Genomic DNA, 12,197 nt, shown 5'->3' with positions numbered 1-12,197 from the left:
AAAATGAAGGTGCTGTAGCTGATCGGTCGTGCAAGTAGGGGCTCATCACTGTGGGCGAAGCTTCACTTCTTTACGTGCAGACGATGGCGTTTACAAGAAATAAATGTAGAGTGGTTTTGTTTGGAACCTATCGTTGATGACACTAGGTTTGATGCCCTCTGCTGCCGAGGCAAGGCAGCACTTCACTTCCTAAAACGCCACCCGGAACAACACAGGACGTCGACTTCGCGCTTTCTTGGGAATGCCGCTCTCGGACGTGTACGTCATCGCTGGCATTTACGTCGTGGGGCGCTTTTTGCTCGCCCCCGGTGGTGATGATATCGATATCGACAAGGGCACCGCGAACCTGAATGAAGCGACCTTTGTCGTGCTGCTGTTCACGCTCGCAGCGGTCGACGGAAGGCTGCATTAGCAGTAAACACGAGCTCGATGCGTTGGAAAAATGTAGCAGTTGAGTGTCTTGTTGGTAATAAATATTATACGTTATAACATGTGTAGTACGTGCGTCCTGCTTGTTTGTTGCTGGACGTAGAGGGATGCCTCGAACAGGGCACTCAGCGGAATGAAGAACGTTTCGAGGGCGCTTTTCCGACGGGCGCTGCCGTAACGATGGCGACACCCTCGGAGTACAGCTAGCCAGCCTCGCGCCATCGCCATCCGGTCCGCAGCAGTTTGACCAAGGCGAAAGCGTCCCGGGATGGCGGAACGTTACTCCATCGCCGAAAGGAGCTCTGGCGATCGGACGAGCGAATAGCCATCTGGTTCCGCGCCGTGCCGCAGCCCATTGATGGCTCGCTCCAGATCCGACCCCATATCTGTGTCCGCTGACGACGAAGCATTGCGTTCGCGCCGCTACTTGAATTGCGTCGTCGAGTCGACTGGAAGAGCTCGTTGCACCATAGAGTACATGCACACTACCACTGTAGATCGGCCCTTAGTCACAATGGTCGGCAAGGCTAAGTTGGAACCACATTCGACTCGCTGTTCGTGTGGGGGAATCAATGCTGTCCCCCTCAATTCGTCCGCCCTTCTGTCCAGAGTGGCGCGCTTATCGTGGCGAAGCCCACTCCATCGCCTGAGGCATATGACAATAACTTGGCGCAGGTTGGTGCCAGCGTAGTTGGAAATCAATCAACTAGCGCCTCACGCGTCTTTCGTGAGAGAGCACGTGCCTCTACAGGCCCGCGGTAAAGCCGTCAGGAGCGGAGAGCCACGTGGGGGCACATTTCGTGAGCTTTTGCTGTTCAAACGGTCAAGCAAAAGTCGGGCGCGCATTTCAGTCGTCGACGCGCGGCTGTTTTCTGAGCACTCGCAGCCACTGCAACCAATTACAGATCAGATCCAGATGGCCCTGGACGACAGCGCTGTCGATAGCAGCACCGAAAGATGCAACGGCACGCGGTGCAGGACCGTCGGCATAAAACCCCTCGTGACAGGCACCGCCAAGTCCCCATTCCGACATTTGCCTTCTAGAGCTCCAAGTCTACCACCTCCCCACATTCCAACCATGAAACTCGCTGTCGCCACCGCTGCTATCGCCCTCGTGGCGCACACGGTGAACGCCCACGGGTATCTCTCGCAGCCAGCTGCGTACTTCCCCAACGGCATCGACACCAAGTACAACGCCATCCTAACCGAGTCGTGCGACGCGGCCTTCGCCGGGCTCAAGTGGGACGACAGCCCGGAGGCCAATACCGCCATGTTCACCAAGTCGTTCCCCAACTCGCAGTTCAAGACGCTGCGAGCCATGATGGACACCGTCGCGACGGACTGTGGTAATACGGCCCTCACCGGCTCGCCCGTTGACGTGAGCTCGCTGAGCTCCATGAAGTGGCAGAACGACCAGGAGCAGATGGGCTTCATCGACTCGCACCACGGCCCGTGCGAGGCCTGGATTGGCGACAAGCGCGTCTTCCACTCGGACGACTGTCGCGCCGCCTACACGTCCTACCCGGCCGAGATCCCCATCGACTACTCGTCTTGCAGCGGAGACTGCACCTTCACCTTCTACTGGCTGGCGCTGCACCAGCCCAACTGGCAGGTCTACAAGCAGTGCGCCCCGATCGTCAACGGAAGCGGCAGCGCGCAGACTGCACCATCCCCCACGACGACGGCCCCTGCTGTCGCGCAGGCCGCTGTGTCGACCACTGCACCGACCCAGACGGACGCCCCCGCCAGCGACTACACCTCGACTCCTGTCAGCACGACTGCTTCTGTTTCTACGACGACTCCGAGCACAGAGAGCCCCGAGACGACCTCCACCTCGAACTGCAAGGCTCGTCGTCGCCGCCGCATGACCGCCAACCTGCGCTCGGAGAACTAGACAGATCTGTAGATGTAATGCGTCAGCCCACCTCGAAGCAGCTTTGAAAAAAAAGCGCACGGGTGTGGAGATAACAAGTTGTAACCAAAGTGTGATGTTTTCCTCCATGCCAGTACCTATTCGACGTCTTGGTGTTTCGGAACATACACCTTTTATCAGAAAGGACCGGTAAAAAAAATGCCTCGACAATCGAGTTCCCCGACTCCGTGAACTCGGGCCTGAGCGTAGTAAGCCCTAACTTGTGGTGCCTAGCTCATTAGGACACAGACTGCGAAGACGTCAATCGCAGTACATTGCATATAACATCTTACTACAAGCCACCCAGGCGTCAGCCGCCGTGAACCAGTGCCAGAGAGCAGAGCGTGAGTGCAGAGAGCTCCGTGGATACTTTTGACCGAATCCGATCGGGAGCGTATGCAGTCGCCGCAGCAACGAGTCGCTCGGCAACTATCACCGATCCATCGCTCGCCCATGCACAGTGCCATGCTGTGGTTGCCAAGCGAGCGTCGAGCACGGAGCTCCGAGCAATGTGCAGGTTGAACTGGTGCAGGTGATGTACCGTCTATGATTCAAATGATACAAAGTTGAAGCACGACCACCATAAAATCTAATACCCTGTAAAACCAATCCATACGATCAAGACCATTCTGCTCTACATACACCGTCACAAAACCAACTCCCAACTGTCCGAACCAACTCAACCTGCGGACCGGAGGAGGCCAGCACTTCCGAAAATCCCCCTCCGAGGCCAAGCCTCTTCCTCCTTCCTCCTCCTCCTCCTCCTCTGCCATGTCCTCGTCCCCCGTGAAGACGACCCACACGCAGACGACCGTCAAGAAGACGCTCGTGCACTCGGACCCCAGCAGCAGCAAGACGGTGACCACGACCACCAAGACGTACGTGTTCACGTCCGAGTCGGGCGAGGAGGTCGTGCTGGACCTCAAGGACGCGGCCACCACGCGTCCGCACGCGCGCAAGGTCAGCGGCTCCGTGGTGAGCTCCGAGTTCACGGCCTCCACCTCCACCTTCGTGTTCGAGTACTCGTCCGAGGGCGCGACGGAGCCCACCGAGATCTTCGTGCCGTACGTGCACTTCCCTGGCGGCTACCGCGTCACGGCGTCCGACGGCCACTGCGCCATCGAGAAGCACGAGGGCTACGACGTCATCAAGCACGAGCACGACAGCCACGCGCACAAGCACCGCGTGGTGGTGGAGAGGACCAAGAAGGCGGCTGCCAAGAGCGCGCGCTTCGCGTGGGAGGGGCACAGCAACATCCCCGTGTACGTGGCGCTGGGCATCGCCATCGTCACGCCCTACCTGGCGTGGTGAGCAGGGGCTGGAGTCGCGGCTCGAGCGAGCAGAAGTCATCATAGCAAGACGCTCCCTCTCTCATTCAGTCTCCCTGGTACAATCAATACATCGACAATGTCTCTCTGTACGCATAGGACCCTCTCCATCTACAGATATAATAGAGGCTCATGGCGAGCTCGAAGGCTGTGCTTGTTGGGCTCTTGCTGCACTAACACGTGACGAGGCAGTGAGTCAGCGGATCCTCTAAACTTCATGAAGTTGAACTTGAAGACGAACCACCGCGAATTGCGTCCTGAAGCTGGCACGCGCGGGTGATGCAAGGGCCTCACCACCTGAAGGCTCGCGGCCTTGATCATCAAGGCTTGATGTGTCTGGCGTGGACATGCATGCTGGGTCTCTGCACCGTCATCAAGTTGCCGTGGAGGTCATCAAATCCGCGTGGACGCAGCGTCTCGACCTTCAACTCGGCTCGACGTACGTGTCCACCATCGCCGCGGTCTCCCCACACGCACTCGACACTCTGCATTTTGAGGCCAAGAGCTCAAGACCATCGCAAGACTTGTCAAGACATAAGATGTCGTCGCAGCCGGAGCCTGCCCACGAGCTGGAGGCGCGCGTGCCGACCCACCTCAGTATGAAGGACGGCCACTTCGTGGACCAGCACGGGCGTGTGGCGCTGCTGCGCGGCGTGAACCTGGGCGGCTCCTCCAAGCTGCCGTTCGGCTACGGCCACACGGACGACCAGGACACGAGCGCGTTCTTCGACGGCGCCGCCTCCGTGTCGTTCGTGGGGCGCCCGTTCCCCCTGGAGGAGGCAGACCTGCACTTGTCCCGCCTGCAGCGCTGGGGCCTCACGTTCCTGCGCTTCATCGTCACGTGGGAGGCCATCGAGCACGCCGGCCCCGGCCAGATCGACCACGAGTACCTCCAGTACATCCGCACCGTGGTGGACAAGGCGGCCGAGTACAACATGCAGGTGTACATCGACCCGCACCAGGACGTGTGGTCTCGCTGGACGGGCGGTGACGGCGCCCCCATGTGGACGCTGGAGTGCATCGGCTTCGAGCCGCGCAACTTCGAGCCCACCAAGGCGGCGCTGTGCCTCGAGACGTGCGGACTGCCGGCCTCCAAGTTCCCCAAGATGATCTGGCCCACCAACTACACCAAGTTGGCCTGCGCCACCATGTTCACGCTCTTCTGGGCCGGCAAGAAGTACGCACCCAACTGCTACGTGGACGGCGTGCAGATCCAGGAGTACCTGCAGTCGCACTACTTGGACTCGTTGGCTGCGTTGGCTGAAGCACTCAAGGGCCTGCCGAACGTTGCTGGCTACGGCACGATGAATGAGCCTTCCAACGGATGGATTGGTGCCAAAGACCTGGTGAACTCAGGTGGCTTCAGGAACGGCGTCGCGCCTTCGCCGTTCGCTGCTATGGTGCTTGGTGAGGGTATTGCTCAAGATGTTGAGGTGTGGGGCGCAGGCCTCACGGCGATGGTGCGTGGAAAGCCGCAGCGAGTTGAGCGCATTGACCCCAAGGGTGTGCGCGCCTGGAAGGAAGGCGCTCGCTGCATCTGGAAGGAGGCTGGCGTGTGGGGCTTCGATGCACAGGGTAACCCGAAGCTGCTCAAGCCTGACTACTTCAGCGGTGTTGACTTTGGCACGGAGTTCTTCCTCCCATTCGCGAGGAGGTTCACGAAGCGTATTCAGAGTATTTCGCCCAAGGCCATGATCTTCACGGAGATGCCACCGACCGAAATCGGCGACCTAGTGTTTCCTCAGATCAGCGATGAAGACATCCCGCTCGCTGTCAATGCGATGCATTGGTACGACCTCACCACACTATTTACCACGACCTGGCGCTCGTACTTCACGCTGGACTTCTCGACGGGCAAGCCCGCTTTCGGCAATGCTGCACTTCGAAAGCTCCACCAGCACCAGCTTGCGCACACGGCCAGCTTCGGACGTGAGAAGATGGCAAACGCTCCGACGCTGATCGGCGAGACGGGTATTCCGTACAACATGAACCAAGCGCAGGCATTTGAGACTGGAGACTTCTCGGCGCAAGTGGAGGCTTTGGACAACACGATCTACAACCTCGAGTCGCAGCTGCTGTCCTTCACGCTGTGGAACTACACGGCCGACAACTCGCACAAGTTTGGTGACCTGTGGAACCTGGAGGATTTGAGTATCAGCAGCCCGGACTCGGAAGCCCTGGCGCGCCGTCTGTCTGGAGTTCGTCGCCGTGATGACTCTGCTCGTGCTCTGCGTGCATTTGCGCGTCCACACGGACGCAGGATTGCCGGCATTCCGAGCAAGTCGCAGTTCGACTTGAAAACTGCCGAGTACGTTCTGGAGTACTCGTCGGAGAAGTCGGTGTCGAGCGCGATCACGGAAATTTACGTCCCGTACGCCCACTACCCGGACGGCTACCGCGTTACTGCCTCTGATGGCCACTTCTCCATTGACAAACACGAGGGCTACGATGTGGTGAGGCACGAGCACGATGGCCATGCGCACAAGCACCGCGTGGTGGTGTCGCCCACGAAACCTCTGCGTCCTGCCCACTCCAACTGGCCTGTATACCTTGCTCTCGCTGCCGCCGTTGTGAGCCCGTACATTGAAGCGTACACGCGCAAGTAAGCAGACACGTGCTGCTACGCAACTACTGTAGACGTGGCCACCCTTGGAGTGTACTTGTCAGAATATATTGTCGCTGTTATTCACCATTATTGATTCGCTTAGTTCACCATCGCTTGTCACCCCTCTGCGCCCCACACACCTCACAATTCATCATCCGTAAACCATTCCGAGTGCGTAACAGAGCCCGCGGCACGCGGGCGCTTGGGCGCGGCGTCGTCCTCGACGTCCTCCATCATCTCCACATCCTCTCCAAAGTCGTCAAAAATTCCATCGTCTTCGTCCGTGCTCGGGACTCCCAGCACTTGGTACGAGCTCGAGCTCGCGCTGGAGCTCCGTCGTCGAGAAGGTTCGAACCCTCCAGCCACGTCCGTCGGCTTGGCTTCCAGCTGCGGCTCCTTCTCGTGCTCATTCTTCTGCTGCGCCGCAGCTTGGTCCAGCTCTCGCATGTAGCGACTGTGCGCCTGGTACCACTGGCGCTTCTCCGCCATGGACAAGTTCTCGAACTCGTGCGGCGTCAGCGACAGGTACGCGGGCAAATTCTCCGCGAACGACGGCGCAGCCGACGCAGGGGGGCGGAACACGACCATCTCGTTGCCCTGCGGTGTCACCGCCGCCGCGGCAGCTTGAGCCACCGCCACATAGTGCCGGTACATCCTGTCGAGGGGTCTGTGGCGCTCGCCGGCCCCCGCAGCGAAGAAGCTGCGCAGGCCGCCGACGCCCGCCACGTCCCCATAGACCTTCATTCCTGTCTGTTCCCCCGTGGTGTCCATCATTCCGTCGCTGTCGCTGCCACTGCCGTCCACTGCCTTGTCCTGTCCGAACTCGTCCAGCTCGACGATGCGGGCGTCCTGCCTGGCCATGTCCCTCGCCAGTCGGCGTGCGCCCCTGCTCCTGCTCCTGCTCCTGCTGCTCTTGGCGCCGTCGAGCCCCACGACGCGGCCGCGCGAGCCCTGCAGACACAGCTCGTCCAGCTGCTCTGCCAGCGTCCGCTGGCGCTTGCGCGACGCCGGGCTGCGCCCCAGCGACGAGCGGAACGTGGACGTGCGCAGCAGCGGCGGCGCCCCGTGCTGCTGGAAGTAGTTGTACGAGCTCTGGCGCATGGTGCGCGAGTCCAGCTCCTCGATCTCCACGGCGGCCACGGACTCCTCGCGCCGGCGACGCACCCCGTGCGCGTGCGGCACCCGCACGAAGAGGCTGGCGCCGGACGGGAGGCCGGATGGGGAGGCCGCAGCCACGCGCGGCTGGCCGCTGGAGTTCGCCATCGCTCGCTGCGCAGAGCTGCTCGATGCACCTGCCCGTGTCTTTCTTGTCTGTCGAGAGAGAAAGCGAATTGTCAGGGTTTATGCCGGTAGTGCAATCTTTAGATGTAATATTTAGGTTGCTGTCGTGATATTCTGAGATTTGAGACTGTGACTCACGTATTTCATAAAGACATTGTCATATTTCTTAAATCGACGTTGAACCCGACTTCTTCGCAACAAATTCCAACAAAAACCTTCCCTGTCTGGGGGCGGATGACAGTGTGAGCGCTGATAATCACAGGACGGAGGTCGTTTGATCATAGTACAGTAGGAGACCTTACCCACAAAGTTACATAAACGAACATGTCAATTACAACTAATTACTTAACGTTTGTATTACTGGTTTACATGCTGCACACGGTGCTACATCGACGTGTTGAAGTGGAACATCGCCATCGTGGTTGCCTACATTCTCTTGGCGGTGATTCGTGAATATGTACAAAAGAACGAAGCGCGCGAACACAGGGCGATCTTTCCGTATTTTGTGTCATGCCCACCTCTGGTCTGCTGAGCAAGCAAGCCAGAGTGATGCGGCGCTAAGGCTCGGGCTTGCTTGCTAGCGGCCATAGGCTTGAAGTTCCTGTGACAGCTACCCGAGACGGTCAGCCGTCACAGCGAACATGCATTTAGTAGAGAAGAAATGAAAAGAAAACAAAAAGACGCAGGGGAGCACATAGTCAAGAAAACAACCAGAAATACGCAAAGCGATCCCTGTTCTCTCGTAGAAGCACAGTGAGGCATGCATGTTAGGCTAGCAGTAGCAATTCTCGATTAAATCCACCGTTTTCCCGCACATCGACACCGACTACCTCGCTTCACTACAGGACCTGCGCTCACTTCAACTTCAACGACCAACATTCTTCGGACCCGGCACGACACTATGTGCTGCTGTCAGGCCCACCTCTGGTCTGCTGAGCAAGCAAGCCAGAGTGATGCGGCGCTAAGGCTCGGGCTTGCTTGCTAGCGGCCATAGGCTTGAAGTTCCTGTGACAGCTACCCGAGACGGTCAGCCGTCACAGCGAACATGCATTTAGTAGAGAAGAAATGAAAAGAAAACAAAAAGACGCAGGGGAGCACATAGTCAAGAAAACAACCAGAAATACGCAAAGCGATCCCTGTTCTCTCGTAGAAGCACAGTGAGGCATGCATGTTAGGCTAGCAGTAGCAATTCTCGATTAAATCCACCGTTTTCCCGCACATCGACACCGACTACCTCGCTTCACTACAGGACCTGCGCTCACTTCAACTTCAACGACCAACATTCTTCGGACCCGGCACGACACTATGTGCTGCTGTCAGGCCCACCTCTGGTCTGCTGAGCAAGCAAGCCAGAGTGATGCGGCGCTAAGGCTCGGGCTTGCTTGCTAGCGGCCATAGGCTTGAAGTTCCTGTGACAGCTACCCGAGACGGTCAGCCGTCACAGCGAACATGCATTTAGTAGAGAAGAAATGAAAAGAAAACAAAAAGACGCAGGGGAGCACATAGTCAAGAAAACAACCAGAAATACGCAAAGCGATCCCTGTTCTCTCGTAGAAGCACAGTGAGGCATGCATGTTAGGCTAGCAGTAGCAATTCTCGATTAAATCCACCGTTTTCCCGCACATCGACACCGACTACCTCGCTTCACTACAGGACCTGCGCTCACTTCAACTTCAACGACCAACATTCTTCGGACCCGGCACGACACTATGTGCTGCTGTCAGGCCCACCTCTGGTCTGCTGAGCAAGCAAGCCAGAGTGATGCGGCGCTAAGGCTCGGGCTTGCTTGCTAGCGGCCATAGGCTTGAAGTTCCTGTGACAGCTACCCGAGACGGTCAGCCGTCACAGCGAACATGCATTTAGTAGAGAAGAAATGAAAAGAAAACAAAAGACGCAGGGAGCACATAGTCAAGAAAACAACCAGAAATACGCAAAGCGATCCCTGTTCTCTCGTAGAAGCACAGTGAGGCATGCATGTTAGGCTAGCAGTAGCAATTCTCGATTAAATCCACCGTTTTCCCGCACATCGACACCGACTACCTCGCTTCACTACAGGACCTGCGCTCACTTCAACTTCAACGACCAACATTCTTCGGACCCGGCACGACACTATGTGCTGCTGTCAGGCCCACCTCTGGTCTGCTGAGCAAGCAAGCCAGAGTGATGCGGCGCTAAGGCTCGGGCTTGCTTGCTAGCGGCCATAGGCTTGAAGTTCCTGTGACAGCTACCCGAGACGGTCAGCCGTCACAGCGAACATGCATTTAGTAGAGAAGAAATGAAAAGAAAACAAAAGACGCAGGGAGCACATAGTCAAGAAAACAACCAGAAATACGCAAAGCGATCCCTGTTCTCTCGTAGAAGCACAGTGAGGCATGCATGTTAGGCTAGCAGTAGCAATTCTCGATTAAATCCACCGTTTTCCCGCACATCGACACCGACTACCTCGCTTCACTACAGGACCTGCGCTCACTTCAACTTCAACGACCAACATTCTTCGGACCCGGCACGACACTATGTGCTGCTGTCAGGCCCACCTCTGGTCTGCTGAGCAAGCAAGCCAGAGTGATGCGGCGCTAAGGCTCGGGCTTGCTTGCTAGCGGCCATAGGCTTGAAGTTCCTGTGACAGCTACCCGAGACGGTCAGCCGTCACAGCGAACATGCATTTAGTAGAGAAGAAATGAAAGAAAACAAAAGACGCAGGGGAGCACATAGTCAAGAAAACAACCAGAAATACGCAAAGCGATCCCTGTTCTCTCGTAGAAGCACAGTGAGGCATGCATGTTAGGCTAGCAGTAGCAATTCTCGATTAAATCCACCGTTTTCCCGCACATCGACACCGACTACCTCGCTTCACTACAGGACCTGCGCTCACTTCAACTTCAACGACCAACATTCTTCGGACCCGGCACGACACTATGTGCTGCTGTCAGGCCCACCTCTGGTCTGCTGAGCAAGCAAGCCAGAGTGATGCGGCGCTAAGGCTCGGGCTTGCTTGCTAGCGGCCATAGGCTTGAAGTTCCTGTGACAGCTACCCGAGACGGTCAGCCGTCACAGCGAACATGCATTTAGTAGAGAAGAAATGAAAGAAAACAAAAGACGCAGGGGAGCACATAGTCAAGAAAACAACCAGAAATACGCAAAGCGATCCCTGTTCTCTCGTAGAAGCACAGTGAGGCATGCATGTTAGGCTAGCAGTAGCAATTCTCGATTAAATCCACCGTTTTCCCGCACATCGACACCGACTACCTCGCTTCACTACAGGACCTGCGCTCACTTCAACTTCAACGACCAACATTCTTCGGACCCGGCACGACACTATGTGCTGCTGTCAGGCCCACCTCTGGTCTGCTGAGCAAGCAAGCCAGAGTGATGCGGCGCTAAGGCTCGGGCTTGCTTGCTAGCGGCCATAGGCTTGAAGTTCCTGTGACAGCTACCCGAGACGGTCAGCCGTCACAGCGAACATGCATTTAGTAGAGAAGAAATGAAAAGAAAACAAAAAGACGCAGGGGAGCACATAGTCAAGAAAACAACCAGAAATACGCAAAGCGATCCCTGTTCTCTCGTAGAAGCACAGTGAGGCATGCATGTTAGGCTAGCAGTAGCAATTCTCGATTAAATCCACCGTTTTCCCGCACATCGACACCGACTACCTCGCTTCACTACAGGACCTGCGCTCACTTCAACTTCAACGACCAACATTCTTCGGACCCGGCACGACACTATGTGCTGCCCTTCATCTTTGTGTGTTGTCTATATCTCTTACTACTAAATGCGTGACCAATGGTTTGGCAATGCTTTTCTTACTCCTGAATGTATGTTCACTGTGACGGCTGGCCCTCTGATAGCTGTCTGTTGAACTACAAGCCTCTGGCTGCGTGCAAATAAGCCCGAGGCTCTGCACCGCATCGCTCTGGCTTGCTTGCTCAGCAGGCCAGAGGTGGGCATGTCACTCTCACGTTAACGGCTGGAAAAACAGCTTTCTGTTTACGCATGACAGCGTAATACAACAATGCATGATTTACATTCATTACGTGCTATCCTAGTGGCCAACTTCGAGGATACCCGTGTCTATAAATGACCCCTAGCGGCGGCTGTTGTGCGGCGCGTCCCCGCGCGCCGAAGCTTTGCAAAGCTGGGATGACCCCGGGCTTAAGTGTTCAAAAACATGGAGCTTCACACGACGGGGCTGTTAAATCGATAACATGAACAATAAGCAAGTTCTGAAGTCGAACGCTTGATTACGGGATGCAAGGCACAAATTTGGACCAGCCTTCAAGCGGATTGTAGCTTACCATCGGTAGATGAGAAAATAATTGGTTTTTGAGAATGATAGACTTGAGGATAGAACCTGGAAATTTGCTTGCTTGTCCTGGTCGTCAAGAACTACTGGTTCCGCGGCACCTTCCCCTCTGTCGGGACGTCGCCGCCAATGCTGGTCCATTCCTCTGGCTCCCACGTATCAGCCCATCGGGTAAGCCCGTCACACCCTGATCCATCTACACGGCGACGACGCAGCGAGGCATACATGTTAAACTGGCAGTAGCAGTTCATTATTAAATCAACCGTGCACTTCAATAACCAACATTCTTCGAACCCGGCACGACGCCTGTTAGCACTTGCAAGAGGAAGAGGCTCACTGCTG

General features: G+C 56.6%; 4 protein-coding genes across 4 annotated transcripts; 3 read left to right on the top strand and 1 right to left on the bottom strand.

The window, feature by feature from the left end:
* Nucleotides 1-1,825: 1,825 nt before the first annotated feature.
* IUM83_12798 (Major Facilitator Superfamily (MFS)) lies at nt 1,826-2,323 on the top strand (the record flags this gene model as incomplete). The annotated part of the gene is made up of 1 exon (XM_067937442.1): nt 1,826-2,323. The coding sequence occupies one exon, from the start codon at nt 1,826-1,828 to the stop codon at nt 2,321-2,323; it is 498 nt and encodes a 165-aa protein (XP_067788060.1).
* Nucleotides 2,324-3,112: 789 nt separating this feature from the next.
* On the top strand, nt 3,113-3,652 carry IUM83_12797 (putative glycosyl hydrolase; the record flags this gene model as incomplete). The annotated part of the gene is made up of 1 exon (XM_067937441.1): nt 3,113-3,652. The coding sequence occupies one exon, from the start codon at nt 3,113-3,115 to the stop codon at nt 3,650-3,652; it is 540 nt and encodes a 179-aa protein (XP_067788026.1).
* A 556-nt stretch (nt 3,653-4,208) lies between these two features.
* On the top strand, nt 4,209-6,275 carry IUM83_12796 (putative glycosyl hydrolase; the record flags this gene model as incomplete). Its single annotated transcript, XM_067937440.1, has 1 exon — nt 4,209-6,275. The coding sequence occupies one exon, from the start codon at nt 4,209-4,211 to the stop codon at nt 6,273-6,275; it is 2,067 nt and encodes a 688-aa protein (XP_067788027.1).
* Nucleotides 6,276-6,415: 140 nt separating this feature from the next.
* Nucleotides 6,416-7,537, bottom strand: IUM83_12795 (uncharacterized protein; the record flags this gene model as incomplete). Its single annotated transcript, XM_067937439.1, has 1 exon — nt 6,416-7,537. One exon carries the CDS (start codon nt 7,535-7,537, stop codon nt 6,416-6,418), a length of 1,122 nt encoding a protein of 373 aa, XP_067788024.1.
* Between the last annotated feature and the right edge of the window lie 4,660 nt (nt 7,538-12,197).

This window comes from Phytophthora cinnamomi (assembly GCF_018691715.1).
Source record: "Phytophthora cinnamomi strain GKB4 chromosome Unknown Contig55, whole genome shotgun sequence".
NCBI lineage: Eukaryota > Oomycota > Peronosporomycetes > Peronosporales > Peronosporaceae > Phytophthora > Phytophthora cinnamomi.
This window is presented reverse-complemented; position numbering and strand designations above follow the sequence as displayed.